Source organism: Notamacropus eugenii, chromosome 4 (assembly GCF_028372415.1).
Source record: "Notamacropus eugenii isolate mMacEug1 chromosome 4, mMacEug1.pri_v2, whole genome shotgun sequence".
In the NCBI taxonomy this organism is placed as follows: domain Eukaryota; kingdom Metazoa; phylum Chordata; class Mammalia; order Diprotodontia; family Macropodidae; genus Notamacropus; species Notamacropus eugenii.
The window spans coordinates 452,366,764-452,380,450 of record NC_092875.1 but is presented as its reverse complement, the minus strand read 5'-3'; the positions used below and the strand labels follow the sequence as shown (position 1 = coordinate 452,380,450).

At 35.5% G+C, this 13,687-nt stretch overlaps 1 protein-coding gene across 13 annotated transcripts in view; it reads right to left on the bottom strand.

Moving 5' to 3' along the window:
* The window catches only part of MEF2C (myocyte enhancer factor 2C), a 194,409-nt gene that overhangs the window by 91,244 nt on the left and 89,478 nt on the right, over nt 1-13,687 (bottom strand). For all 13 annotated transcript variants that reach the window (XM_072606190.1, XM_072606195.1, XM_072606198.1 and 10 more), the window contains exon 3: nt 1,250-1,453. In XM_072606190.1, coding sequence (XP_072462291.1) covers nt 1,250-1,453 — 204 coding nt within the window. The remainder of the gene's footprint in view (nt 1-1,249; nt 1,454-13,687) is intronic.

The following is a 13,687-nucleotide window of genomic DNA, read 5'->3' as shown; positions in this document are numbered from 1 at the left end:
AATGTAGAATATTTATAAGCTAGACATTCATTGCAAACTTCAAAATAACTTTTAGTAATAACCATTAGTAACAGTGAAGTTAAAAAAAAAATACTTTTAACTGTTGAAGGGAGAGAGAATGTGGGAGGGAGAGCTACGGGATGATTAATTCTGTTTGAACAAATACTACTATTATTTCCTTAGTACAGACCCAGACTAAATATGGCAGGAATGCTTTTTACTTTGACCAAAATGACTTCAATAAGTTAATTTTTCAAAATATTCTAGGAAAGCAGGAAAATTATCAAAACCCAGTAGAAGATGGTTAAGAAGAGTGAGTTAATAAAACTGGAAAAACTCTCATCTTTTACTTCCTTTCCTTAGTATTTTCTGCTCATGAAGATAAACCCTTGGGATTATTTGGTAGGTGATCCAAAGCTATTTCTAAACTACAGCACTTAAACATATTGTACGCATAACAACTGAGAACAAGTTATAATAAAATTTTATTATCCTTGCTGTCATGACTTATTGCTGGGTAATATTTGCCAGTGTCACACCATTTCTTCCCCCGTCCTACAATCATGTACATTTGCACATTAGCTCCTGTCCTCCCCTCCTGACCTCTGGCCTTGAATAAACTCCCCCATCTCACACTGAACCCTACCCCTTGTAGATTTTATTTTCAAGGCCAGCTCAGGTATCATCACTTCTACAAAGTGTTCCCTGATGTATCTTTTTGAATCACTCAGGCTACTTCTTTTTAACCTCCACTCTGAATTTAGTCAGTATTTAACTTGCATATCATATTCATGGATATATCATCCCACCTTCTAGACAAGGGTTATGAATCCCTGAACATACCAGACAACTAAAACACTTGTGTTGAAAATCTGCCACATTAATTCTTAATGCAATATATGAAATCTGTTCATTTTTGTAAATAAAATACTTTGCTACAACATGTATTTAGAATTATTTCTTCACCAAATATCAGATCCTAAATGTGCGTTAAAATTTCACAGAAGTGGATCAAATGATGTGATTTTAAATCAATAATTTCCTCTAGCATTACAACTATATAAGGAACAAAAAACAAACAGATCCATGGTAACAGCATCAGTTTTAAGTAATTTTTTCCCAACTACTCTTGACGCGACTACGTTCTGAAAAGAGAATTAAGTCCTGCAGTTTAGAAGCAATATAAAAGTTTGGTGAGATAGCCTACAATTCTGTTAAAGTTTTACTCTCACAAAGCCTTAATTCCTACCTCAACAATGTCTGAATTTGTTCGGCTCTCATGTGGCTCATTGTACTCTGTGTATTTCAGCAACACTTTGTCCATATCCGTGCTGGCATACTGGAACAGTTTGTTGGTGCTGTTAAAGATGATTAGCGCGATCTCACAGTCACATAGAACACTCAGCTCATAAGCCTTCTTCATTAATCCAAATTTCCTCTTTGTAAATGTCACCTGGGGAAAAAAAAGGAAAACAAGTCTGTCAAAATCTTGTGTGTTCTTTAAAGTATTCTTTTCTTTCTTAAAACAATGACGTATCTGCCATACTGTTCCACGCACTCCTACATTCAGAAGGAAAGCAAACAAATCTGAAACTGTTTTTTTTTTAGCAAAGAATATAAAAAGGTGTGGGTTCCAAACTCTAGAAAGATGAGTAACTCAATGCATCATTTGAAAGTAGCGTGTTTTCATGAAGGCAAACAAGGAGGTTTTTGTTGCTTCACAATTTAATGCCCTACCTTTAGAACCATCTATTGACAGAATTTCATTTCAGATCATTAAATATTTTTTGCCCAAATATGTCATTTCATTTAATCTTCCTTTCCTTCTCTTGTCTACACTTTTCTTCTCCTCCCTTCCCTTCTCTTCTAAGGGTTTCATATTTTAGGTTTACATTCCAAAAGCTCACTTTCTAACTCTGTCAGAAACTATTGTTATTCCCCAGACCTCACTGGTAGGCATCAAGTTAGCTAACCTGAAAGTTAAAATTTAATCTCTTATTCATTTAAGTCTCTGATAAAATCAGAAATGATTAATTGTGCATTGTACAAAGGAAACAGCCCTGATTCTGGCATCAGAGGACCTGGGTACAAATCCTGCCTCAAAGGCTTACTTTCTATGTTACCTCTGACAAGTTATGTAACATCCCTGAGATCCAGTTTCCTTATCTGGAAAGGGAGAAGGTAGTACGAAATCATCCCTCAGGACCCTTCAGCTCTAGATCTATGATCCCATGAGCTCTCTTCTGGGGGTCACAAAATTGAGATTCAGGAAATACCTTTAGACAAATTTAAAAAAAATCAGTTGTTTTCCTGAACATCATTCTTCTGATCTAATCAGGTTATAAACTGTGGAATTATCTTTGGCCCTTTTTTCTTTCATCCCTTTATTTAATATTTCACTAAATTCTTTCATTTCTTCCTTCAAAATGTCTCTTAGATTCACATATTTCCTTCCATTTGTACTGTCAGTACTTCAGTCAGATCTCCATAACTTCCTATTAAGACAACTAAACCTTCTAGCAATAGTCAGCTTTCCAGCTGTCCTCCCTACCCTTAGTTTCTCCTTCCTCCAATTTATCAACATGAAGAAATAAAGTAATCTAAATTTCGTTTCTATCATGTTATCCTCCTCACCTTATGAAACTCTCCAAACGCCATATTATTTACCAGATAAAGTCCAAACTCTTCTGCCTGGTCCTCACTATAATCATAATTGTTTCTCTCAGCTGGTACATCCTTCCAATTTCTTCTAATTCTTCAAATTCCACCCATCTTCATGGCTTGGTTCAAGTCTCATGCTTTCCAGCAAGCCTTCTCAGACCACTACCTCACAGGCTGATGTTTTATTTCACCTTTCCTATTCTTTTTGCTTCTTAGTTTTTTTATACCAATTTCTCCTTTGTTTGCTTCTTTTTATTTATTATACCAATTTCTCCATCATCTATGTTGACTTTATTCTTCATATAGTTGACTCTCATAACCCTTCGGCTTGGTTCATTAACCTCTTCCTATGTGAGAACTTCATGTCAGTTCTAATTCAAGTCACAACTGGAGTGGTCAGACTTCAGACCATACCATCACCTATAAGTAACTACCCTTTCTCTGACATCCAGAACTCTGAAGACTCAAACTCATCATCCTCTTCCACTCTCATCTTTGCTTTACTCATCCTAAAACTGTTCTTTGCCCTTCCTGTGACTTCCTCCATCTCCTGTGCCATATTCCTCCAGCCCACCACCCCTATTATGGCATCACTTTATCCTCTTTAAAATCTTGACTTCATAGTTGACTATCAACAAGGCACTGTCTTCTACCCTCACATTTCTTGTTGTTTTGAAAAGCTGATATTCTTTCCTTGTTATTTTCCTACGTTAGTTCACTTATACCATCTGCCTTCTCTGCTCCCACTTTATAGAATGGTTGAAGGAAGACACTAAACCTGACTGTATATACTATAAATTTATATTTTCTGAGTCCAACTGGTTCTTCACTATTGCCTTTTATTCATGTCTTATTGACTCCCCAAAACATTTGTTCCATAAATCATTCACTTTTTCATTTTTACTATCCCTCTACTTTTTATCTGATCATATACTTATAAGAAAAGAAAAAAGCCTTCCCTTGATTCTGCTATCCTCTCAAGTTATCATCTTTCTGAGTTTAACCCCTAAAATAGAGTGAAAAGGGGCCTTAGAGGTCATCAAATTTAACCCTATCATTTTTACAGATGGGGAAACTGAGGCACAGGGTGGCTAAGTGACTTGCCTAGGATCACATAGGTAGTAAATGTCTGAAGTGGGATCTGAACCTAAGTCTTCTAAACTCCAAGTCTGGTGCTGTCTTCTTCTCTCTCTCTCAATCCGCATCTAATTTATTACCAAGTTCTCTTACTCCACTTCCACATCCTTTCCATCCATTCCTTATTCCCATATCAGCAACTCGAATTCAGCCCTACAACACCTCCTGAGTCACTCTCTCTACTCACTGCTTTTTTCTAGTCTATCCTTTCTATATCTGCCAAATAATCTTTCTTTTGCATGGATCTGACAACTTGTGTTGCTTAACTACTCAGAAACATCGATCTAAAGTTAAAAAAAAACCTGACAAATTAGCCTGATACTTAAAGCCCTCCATCATCTGTTACCCACTTGCCTTTCTAGCTGTATTTCAGATTACTCTCCTTTCTCCTCTTTGTCTTTCAGTTAAACTACACTACTTCCTCTTTCATGATCCATCCCTGCTTGTGTATTTATTTAGTAAATTTCCAGTACATGGAATGTATATATCCTTTCTTATCTTACCTTTGAAATTCTTCACATCTTTTAACACTCACTTCAGGTGATACCTCCTTTAGGAAACCTTTCCAAATTAAACCTCACCCCTACTTCCTAACACCCAATCTTCCAATGATATCTCCTTCTTAAACTTTCTGAGCATATTTTGTTTGTATATTTCCATTAGCCTTGTCATATTTTAACTTTGACACATTTACTTTTGTATATTATCTCCTGTATAGACACCCTTATACAGCTTGGGCCTAAAACAGTGTCTTAAACAAAACAAATGCTCATTAAATTCAACTGAGTTGAATTTCTGGAGATACACCTTTTCCCACTGACAACACTGAGAAGTATTAGCATTTCTTTGCTTCCACCTTGTTGAAGCTCTCAGTTCACTTCTAACTGGAGTCTTGGACCCCTTAGTCATGGCAGAAGGAATAGAGGGTCTGCCCCACTCTTGGAGCCTTTGATAACTTACCAAATTCAAGTCACTTAGACAATAAAGGTAATAAAATCTCAAACTCCCAGAGGGGTTTAAATGCTTTCTTTACAAGATAACTATGAGTTAAGAAGTATGTATATTTTTATTTCCAATCTACAGATGGTGAAACAGACTCTGAGATTAAGAGAAAACCAAGGTGAAACAGTTTACCTAAATTTTTTGACTCTCAAACTAGTGCTCTTTCCACTGAATTCTTAATCTTGGCTTATTAATGCCTGGACTCTTTTGTTTGGTCTGCTTTCCTCCACTGTTGCCCAGAACCTTTGCTTTTTCTGAAAATTGATTCTCTATTACTTTCCTTGGGTTCCTACACCTGTTGCTTGGTCTCCCTGATTGTAGCTTTATATATATAACCTATTTATTCCTCCTTGCCCAAGTTAGTTTTCTTAGATTCTACATCTCTTTTTTGCTCAGTCCCATTGTAGAAGTACTGATTTGGAAACAGAGGACCCGAGTTCAAATCTTAGCTCTTCCACTTACTAATTGTGTAACTTTGGGAAAGCCAGTTGTCTGTGGCTATCAGAAAGACTTCTGTCCTTCATAATAAACTCAGCACTCATCCTCCCCAGTCCATATCCTCTTTTGCCCTCCCTTTCCATGGTAACCTTTAGAACTCTCTTCTATTAAATCCCACTTCAGTCAAAGTTCCCTTGCTCTTACTTTCTCTCCTAAAGTTTCCTAAAGTCACCACTTCTCTTTTAGCATTATCTCTGAGAATGGCTATCCCATTTCTCACACACCTTGACACAACCAGGCAGCAGAAGGAATGAGCCCTAATTTCCCTCAGTTTCTTTATCTGCAAAATGAAAACATTGGACTATATCACCTTTGAGGTTTTTTCCTAGCTCTAAATCTTTGGTCCTGTATAGGATCCCACCCTTCTTTCTCCCTTCTTGCCTTAATTGAATTACCTGTATTACTTGAACCCACATTTGTCTCTTAACTTGACAAGTCTTTCTACTCGTTAACCTTTATTTGCCTGGATGTACAGTATTTACCTGCTCCCTCCTTACCTCATCTTTCATGTTTGATAAGTGGCCCCCATAACCGATGAAACCTACTAGACTTTTGTCATGTAGCCAAGACTTGTTATGTTTTGAAGCAAAATAAAACTAGGAATTCCAATGGGGTAGAATATTGGTCTAGTATATGAACATTCCTATGTATAGCCAAAACACATTAGAAACATGGATTGTGGAAAGTAGGATGCTTAAAGGGAACAAGGGTAGAGAACACTGTGAAACAACTAATTAAGGTAGGGGTGTGTGTGTGTCCTCTGGAGTGATATTAGAGATGACAGCACCAATGACCTGAATAGGATAGAATGAACTTTAAAAGATAAGAGGTGTTGCTGAGAAATAAAAGCAGAGGGAATTTTTGAAAGGGACATTCTACAGGCCTTGTGTGTCAGAGTGTGAGAAATGGAGCAGTCGTTGTCAGAGATAATGCTAAGAGATATGGTGTTTTGGGGGAAAAGATTAAGAAAACAAATTTCAGCAACTACAAGAAGATGGAGAGAAGGTGAGGGGAAAATAACTTAGATTGAAGTGAGGTTTAAAGGAGGAGAGTTCAAAAGGATATAGTGGAAAGGGAGGGCAAAAGAAAATATGGACTTGGGAGGATTTGAGCCATAAAGCACAGAGGTAGAGGTCTTTCTGATGATCTCAGCCATTCTGTACGGTTCAGGGCCCTGGGCCAGGGGTATATCTGGAAATATCTGAACTAGTGAATAAATGGAACTTCAGAGTGGAAGCCCAACAGATATGGGACTCTGTGAAGTGTGGAAATTTGGGGGATGATGGATAGAAGGGGTGAAGGAAGAAAAGCATTCCCCTTTGCTGGTAGTAGTACCTGAACCTCCCTGGATATCAGAATCTGAGGAAAACTGCTTGCTTCCAGGTCCTAGTTCTAGTTCATGTGTATATATATACATACACATATATATACACATATGTATATATATACATACATATATTTATATATATTTATATCCATATCTATATATCTATCTCTATCTATATATCTACTGTAATATATTAAGAGGATGAATCCTATTTGGCTGCCACTGTGGGGCAATGAATATAATAAATGAAGGAAAAGGTATGAAGATTTCTTGGATGTAACCTATAATATCTTAAAAATTTGATGAGCACTGGTATGCAAAACACTTAAGAGCATCAATTATAAATACTATGAATAATCACAAACATTGATATTCCCCTGGTATAATTTTCTAAGTAAATTAGAGATAGGTCACTTTTTCCCCCTTTAAGATAAATAAAAGTATAAGTCTTATTAATATAAGATTTATATTTTATTTATTAAATATACATGGAAGATATTTTATTTAAGTGAGTAGCAAAGTACTACTTATCTACAATTACATGGGAATTGGTGGATTAATGTGGTGGTACAAGAATTCAAATACATGCAATTTATAAAGTGTTTTAATCTGTTAGAATTCCTAACACAAACTAATATTAGATGTAACCTCTTTCCACCTTGGAATCCCTGCTGGTCATGCCACAGAGAAACTGACATTTCTGTGTTAGTAATTCCTGCCAGTTAGTCTCTTGGTTCAAAAATGTCTTTTACGTGTCTATTCTCTGTATTTTTCTTTGCACTGCATACTAATAGCACACATTCTTTCTATAGTACTATATTGGTAGTTCTTGCCAAGATGCTTATGATAAAATATAGATTTTGTAATATTTTCACTTCTGATTAAAGAACTACTTCAAAAATCAGCTTATTTAGTGCTGACTTTTTATATATGGACAAGATCAAGTATTACTAATCTCAAAGAGTTAAATGCAGTATTTTCTTTTTTAGAATGAGCAAAAAATAATGGAACCATTATAGATATCACTGGTACCAAGGTCTTAAGAGTGTAGATTTATTCAACTTTTTCAGATAAAAAGCACCTATGAAGTTACAGATAAAATTCTACCACATACAATGAGTCTTCCTGTTCATTCTTACTTCTACAGCCTCTCTCTGTTATTATATTTAATTTAACGCCTCTATTTCTTGTTTGTACATCGCTGTTTGCATATTACCTCCCTCACTGGAGAGCAAGCTTCTTGAGGTCAAGGACAATTGTTATTGTCGAAAGTTGTTATTTTTTGCTCTTTTTGTATCCCTACTCCTTGGTACACAGCATGTACCTGACACACAGCATGCGCTTAACAAATGCTTGTTGATTTGAAGGGAAAAAAATTTAAAAGGACTTTGTGCAAGGTGCTTGAGTTAGAAAGACAAAACAGAAGAGGGTAGTGTTAACTGGGGGACAGATTTCACTGCTCTATTTATCTGCTTCTCTTTGAAATACAAATGCTCGCTCTTCAGCTGTTTTCATCTTTAAGCCATTAAGAAGCAGCCACTCAGGAAGAGGAGAGGCATTTACTTGAGTACATCACTATTATTTTAATAAGTGAAATAGGTAACATATCACATGCAAAATGTAGACTGTATCGACTCAAAATACTTTAATGTATCTAATCTAATGTAAAATCACTTTAAATCGGACTCGGTGACCACAAAGTTGCAGATGAACTAGTTCCATACTGTATGGTTTCTGTAAAATAGAAACCTCAAAATTTAGCTCGTTAGAGCTTCTGGCCATCAAAGTTCACCTAAGTACTAAAATAACTTTAAAATCTCTATTTATTTTACCTTTCAGTACTTCTATACATTTAACTTAACCAAACAGGTTTCAGGATGATGCATACTTAATAACACTTATCACGAGATGCAATGCATATCCTTTTTTTTAAAATAAAACTGCAGATTGAGTGACAAATGTATTAAACCATTTAAGAAAATCTTCAAATTTTGCTCTTAATTGCTCTAAATTTAATTCAGTATTATGTTCATGTTCTTCATAGCATTTCTCCAAATGTATTTCATAATGCTTTCCCCCATTGTTCATAGCTAGATAAAATTGTTTTTAAGCATTAATGTTCTTAAAGAGATCTAGGATATTACTCTTCTTTTAAAATATGCCACTCAATGACAAAGATTGCAATTCAGAGCTTTTACATTTAAACATGATAATGTACTATAATGATTACATTTTCATACTTTTACAACAGTTTGCAATGGGGAGAAGTCCATATTTCTGTTTCAAAAATAGTATTTTCAACGTTAGGTGAGCAAAGAAACTGTTTAAGGTAGTTAAGAGGAAAGAATGTTTCCAACATGCACATCAATAAGCATGCACAGTGACAAGGAATAAATCCAATAATGTATAAGTGAGCCATACAATTCAACAAAATTTATTTTTCAATTTTCTGATAGCTTGAAAAGTTAGATATGTATTGAAAATAAACTTAGTCTACAGATATTGACCACTGTTAAGTTCCTTTACATCTTGGATTTTAAAAGCCTCACATGTAAAGGTGACACAGTATGAAGTATTTGGATTTTGAAATTTCAATCTTCCTATAAATTCGCCATTTCGCTTATGCCTATATCAAGACCTAAAATCAGGATTTTCAAGAAGAAAACTGGATATTAATCAGATTTATGCACTTTTGAGTTTGAAAGAATAAGCCACATTCCTTAGGTAATTGCTGGAATGCATCCATACTTTTAAAGAGGCAAATAAAAACGAAACTATAGAAAATAAAGGCAGTTGCCGAATGGCATATTTCCCTGTAAATAGTATTGAAAACCCCAATGCTTAAAATCAACACTGTTTATTTAAAATAAAATTCCCTTTAGGCAGTGTAGACATACTCATAATTTCAGGAGACACTAATGATTTCAATTGCCTTTTTTGTTTGTTTAATAGCTAGATAAAGCTTTTCTGTATATTTTCCTACTGACTTAGTTCTGGACATGGTAAGAAAGTTAAGTGCACATACTTTTCAAGTTATGCTGAACCAAAGATAGAATTAAACTATAAGATGCATTTTTTAAAAGAAGATTGTAAGTTAAGTACTCAAAGAAAGTTTCTTGGACTTTCTACACTTTTCCACTAAGTTTCACATACTAGGTTCTCTAGAAACTTTTTTTAAGTTTAATTCTACAACTTCGATTACATATCACTTGTATGAACTGTACTATTTTAGGCAGTGGGAAAAATACAAAGTTCAGATCATTCTGTTCTATTCTGTTCTATATTTAATGTATACCACATGCACGTCACTATGCTCAGGTCTGAGGATACAAAGACCTAATGAAACTCTCTCTTCTCCAGGAGGCAACATTTACTCTGCAGGAATGCATTATATACATAGAGACACAAAGTAATTTGAGATAAGAGAAATCACTAACAGCTTCATGGAAGGCTTCATGGAGGTGGAATCTCAGTTAACCCTGGAAGAAAGACAATCATTCTAATAGATGGAAATGAGGAGAAAGTAAATTTCAAGCATGAGGAGGCTCGTGTGAATGTATCGAGATGGAAGATGGAATGTTGAGGAGAGGAAACAGGAGCCCATAAATTGGACTGCTAACTGCTAAATTCTGGAATGTGGGGTTCATGAAGATACATAATATGAAATAATTAGAAAAGTGAGTTAGAACCAGATTATGAAGAGCTTTTGATGCTGGATTGAGGAGTTTATATTTTATCCTACTGGAGTTTTTTGAGCAAAGGAGGGACATGGTCAAATCTGTGCTTCTCAAAGTTCTCAGAATCAGGTTGCTTGGGAATGTGATCCAGAGAGGGTGCTAAGTGCCATCTAGGGCTAAATGCCTGAATGAGAGTGACAGAAGACAAATATCAGAAGAAGTTTCAATATAATTGCCTTCCTTTGCAATATATGTATGTATATATGCATATATAGGTAATTATTATTATTCGTTTAAAAACAACACTCTGAGAACAGGCTTCACTGGATGGGGCTGATAACACACGAAAAGATTAAGAAATTCTGCTCCAGAGAGTAGAAACTCACTACCGACTGAGGCAGTTTGTTATAGTTTTGTTCTATAACTCTTCAAGTTGTAAACTTTCCTTAACGTTGAGTTTAAATCTGCCTCAATGCATCTGACACAGACTCCTAGTTCTGCCCTCTGGAGCTGAGCAGAATTAATAAAAACCCTCTTTTTGATGATTTTAAGGATTTAGAGGATGATGATATATTAGAGAATGATATATATATATACATGTGTATATGTATACACATATATGCATACATGTGTATGTATATTATACACATATACATATATTTCTCCTAGCACTTCTTTACTGATGTCAATACCCCCAAGGAATGGGGAGTTCTTGTCTTAAGATGGCATGATTTAAAGCCCCTCACCATCCCACTTGTTCTTCTCTGGAACTGCTTCAAAGTGGTGTGCCTAGTCGGACCACGTTGGGATTGACACTTTCCACGTGCAAGACACTTTCTGTCTCTAAATACAGCCTAAGAACTCATTAACTTTTTGGTTCCTGTGTTGTACTGCTGACTCTTGTTCAGTTTGCAATCAACTAAAACATATATGTGTGTGTATATATGTTTATATGTATACATACATACATATGTTTAAAGCATTTTTTAGTTATATTCTCCCATCTTACCCTTGTAAAGTTGCTTTTTTGAACCTAAGTATAGGACTTTAAATTTCTATAAATGAAATTTCTTTTAATTTTCACATCTTTTAACATCGTCTGTATTTCCCAATATATTCCTATTAAATTTCCTTAACTTTTTCCTGATAGGGTAGCAATATGGAATGGATCTATGATTTTACTGTTGTAGGGAACTCCTGGATGAAGAAACTCCCTCTACCATTATCAGTAGTCTCCTCTGCAACTTAGAGAGTCCCACAGGCCATTCAGATAGTCATTGATTTTCTTAGGGTCACACAGCCAATGTTTAAGAAGTATGACCTGAACAACATCTTCCTGGCTTTAAAGAAAGCTAGTTATACGTACCAGGTTGTCTTTCTCAATTTCTGTATCTATGTATGTGTATATATGCACATATTTATGTGCATATATACACATACACAATGCATACGTGCATATATACATGTATACACACATAACATGCACATATATAATGCATTGGTATGCATGTATGTAAAGGTGCGCACATGTGTAGATACCATGTATATTATACACACATAAATTTTATATTTTTATATATTTGTATAATTTTATAAGTTACCATTTTCAATATTTCCTTCTACCTCCCATAGAACCCTGTCACATACCAAAGATTTAAAAAAAAATTTTTTTTAAAATCTATGTTAAGTTTCATCTTATCAAATGCACTAAATGACTGTAGGAGGCCAGAATGAATAGGGAATCGTGATATTTCTTCTTCTGTGACCAGAAAAAAAGAAGAGAGTAGGTGATAATACAGAGAAGTCTTGAAGAATGAAGGAGGGGGGTTGAGGGTGCTTACATCAATTAGCCTCAGTCAGAAGATTAGTGAATCAGTGATGTAGGCGATGAAAACTCCGGAACTTACTGGGGTATAACTGGAGACTTGGGGAAAGAGAAGAAAGGTTGGGAATGGGTGTTGTGGGGCAATGAGACAGAAATTCAGTAAGAAGAGGTCAGAACTACTTTCAAGAAGCAGTGAGTTCCAAAGAAAACAAAAAGGTCAGAAAAAGACACAAAGGAGGCAATTTTGCTACTATCTTTTAAAATTTAATGTATACTTTAAAAACAAACTACATACCTGAAATTTATAGTTTAGTTTCACATATAATCCTCTTTCTGTCCCTTTTGTTTGCATTTAATAATTAAGATAATCATTAAAATAATGAAATCAATACAATCAATAAAAAAATCAAAATAATTAAAAAAGGAGTATTAAAAAAAGTAGTGAAGCCTTATGTAAGTTTATGCTCAATAAATGTGTAGTGGTGAAATCAGCATTATTCTGTGATCTCCTGTGATTCTTTCAGGCTGAAAGCAGGGGCAGAAAAGTCAAATGGTAAGGGCTTCATTTTGCTGAGGTGAGAGAATATGTAGAATGAGACATAAAGGCAGGGAAGGTTGAGGATGGCAAAAGCACACAGGGTTAGGGGTGTCACGGAATTCCCCACAGAGCAGTTGGAACCTTAGTTAAACCTTGGAATCCCATAAGGATTCTAAGAGATGAAAATGAGGAAGAAGTATATTGTAAATGAGTGTACAGAAGCTTGTGCAAATTGTTTTTATTGAACCTATCTTCATGAGTGAAGATTAATAGGTTGGAAATAGTGAAATGTTAGGGAAGCAAGGAATTCCAGGGTATTGGATAGTGAAACATTAAAGTGGAAGTACATAGCGTCAAGGCTGTCTACAGAGGCACATTAAGCCAGAGTGGGATGGAGAAAGAGGGAGAGATCAAGGGACTGAAGGTTCTTTGAAATATAGGGTGTGTGAGAGAGTACAATAATTATAAGTGTAATAGGGTACCCTGGCAAGACTTCAGCAAAAAAGGTTGTAGGAAGTGAAAAGGCGGGGACATTTAAATGTTAAGGGGAAGTGGTTTATATACAAAATAAACATTCTACATCCTAGAAAAGGTCTGTGGCTTGGATAACTCAAAGGCATATGAAGAGACTAGCAAAGATCAATGAACTTGCCTCAAGGGCATAGGCTGTATTCTTACTTTTATATCTAGTTGAACATCTGCATAAAACTGCAAAACAGTTCTGGGAAGTGTAACTGACACATTAAGACTGATCACCTTAAGTCTTTGGTGGAGTACCTTGATGACTTCTACTTACTTCTTGGAGGTGCTAAACTTTAGCGCAAAGGCTTTGAGGTAGTTAAAGACGAGAGGCTTCTGCTCATCACAGACTATGGGTTATTGCTCTAGCTCAAAGAACACAGAAATACAGCTGAAAAGAGCATTGTAATACTCCAGCTGAAGACAGCACAGTACCATCCTGTCCAACCAGTGGGTGAATGTGGTAAAAGACTGCGGCTGGCCAACGAAGAATAACCCGAGCA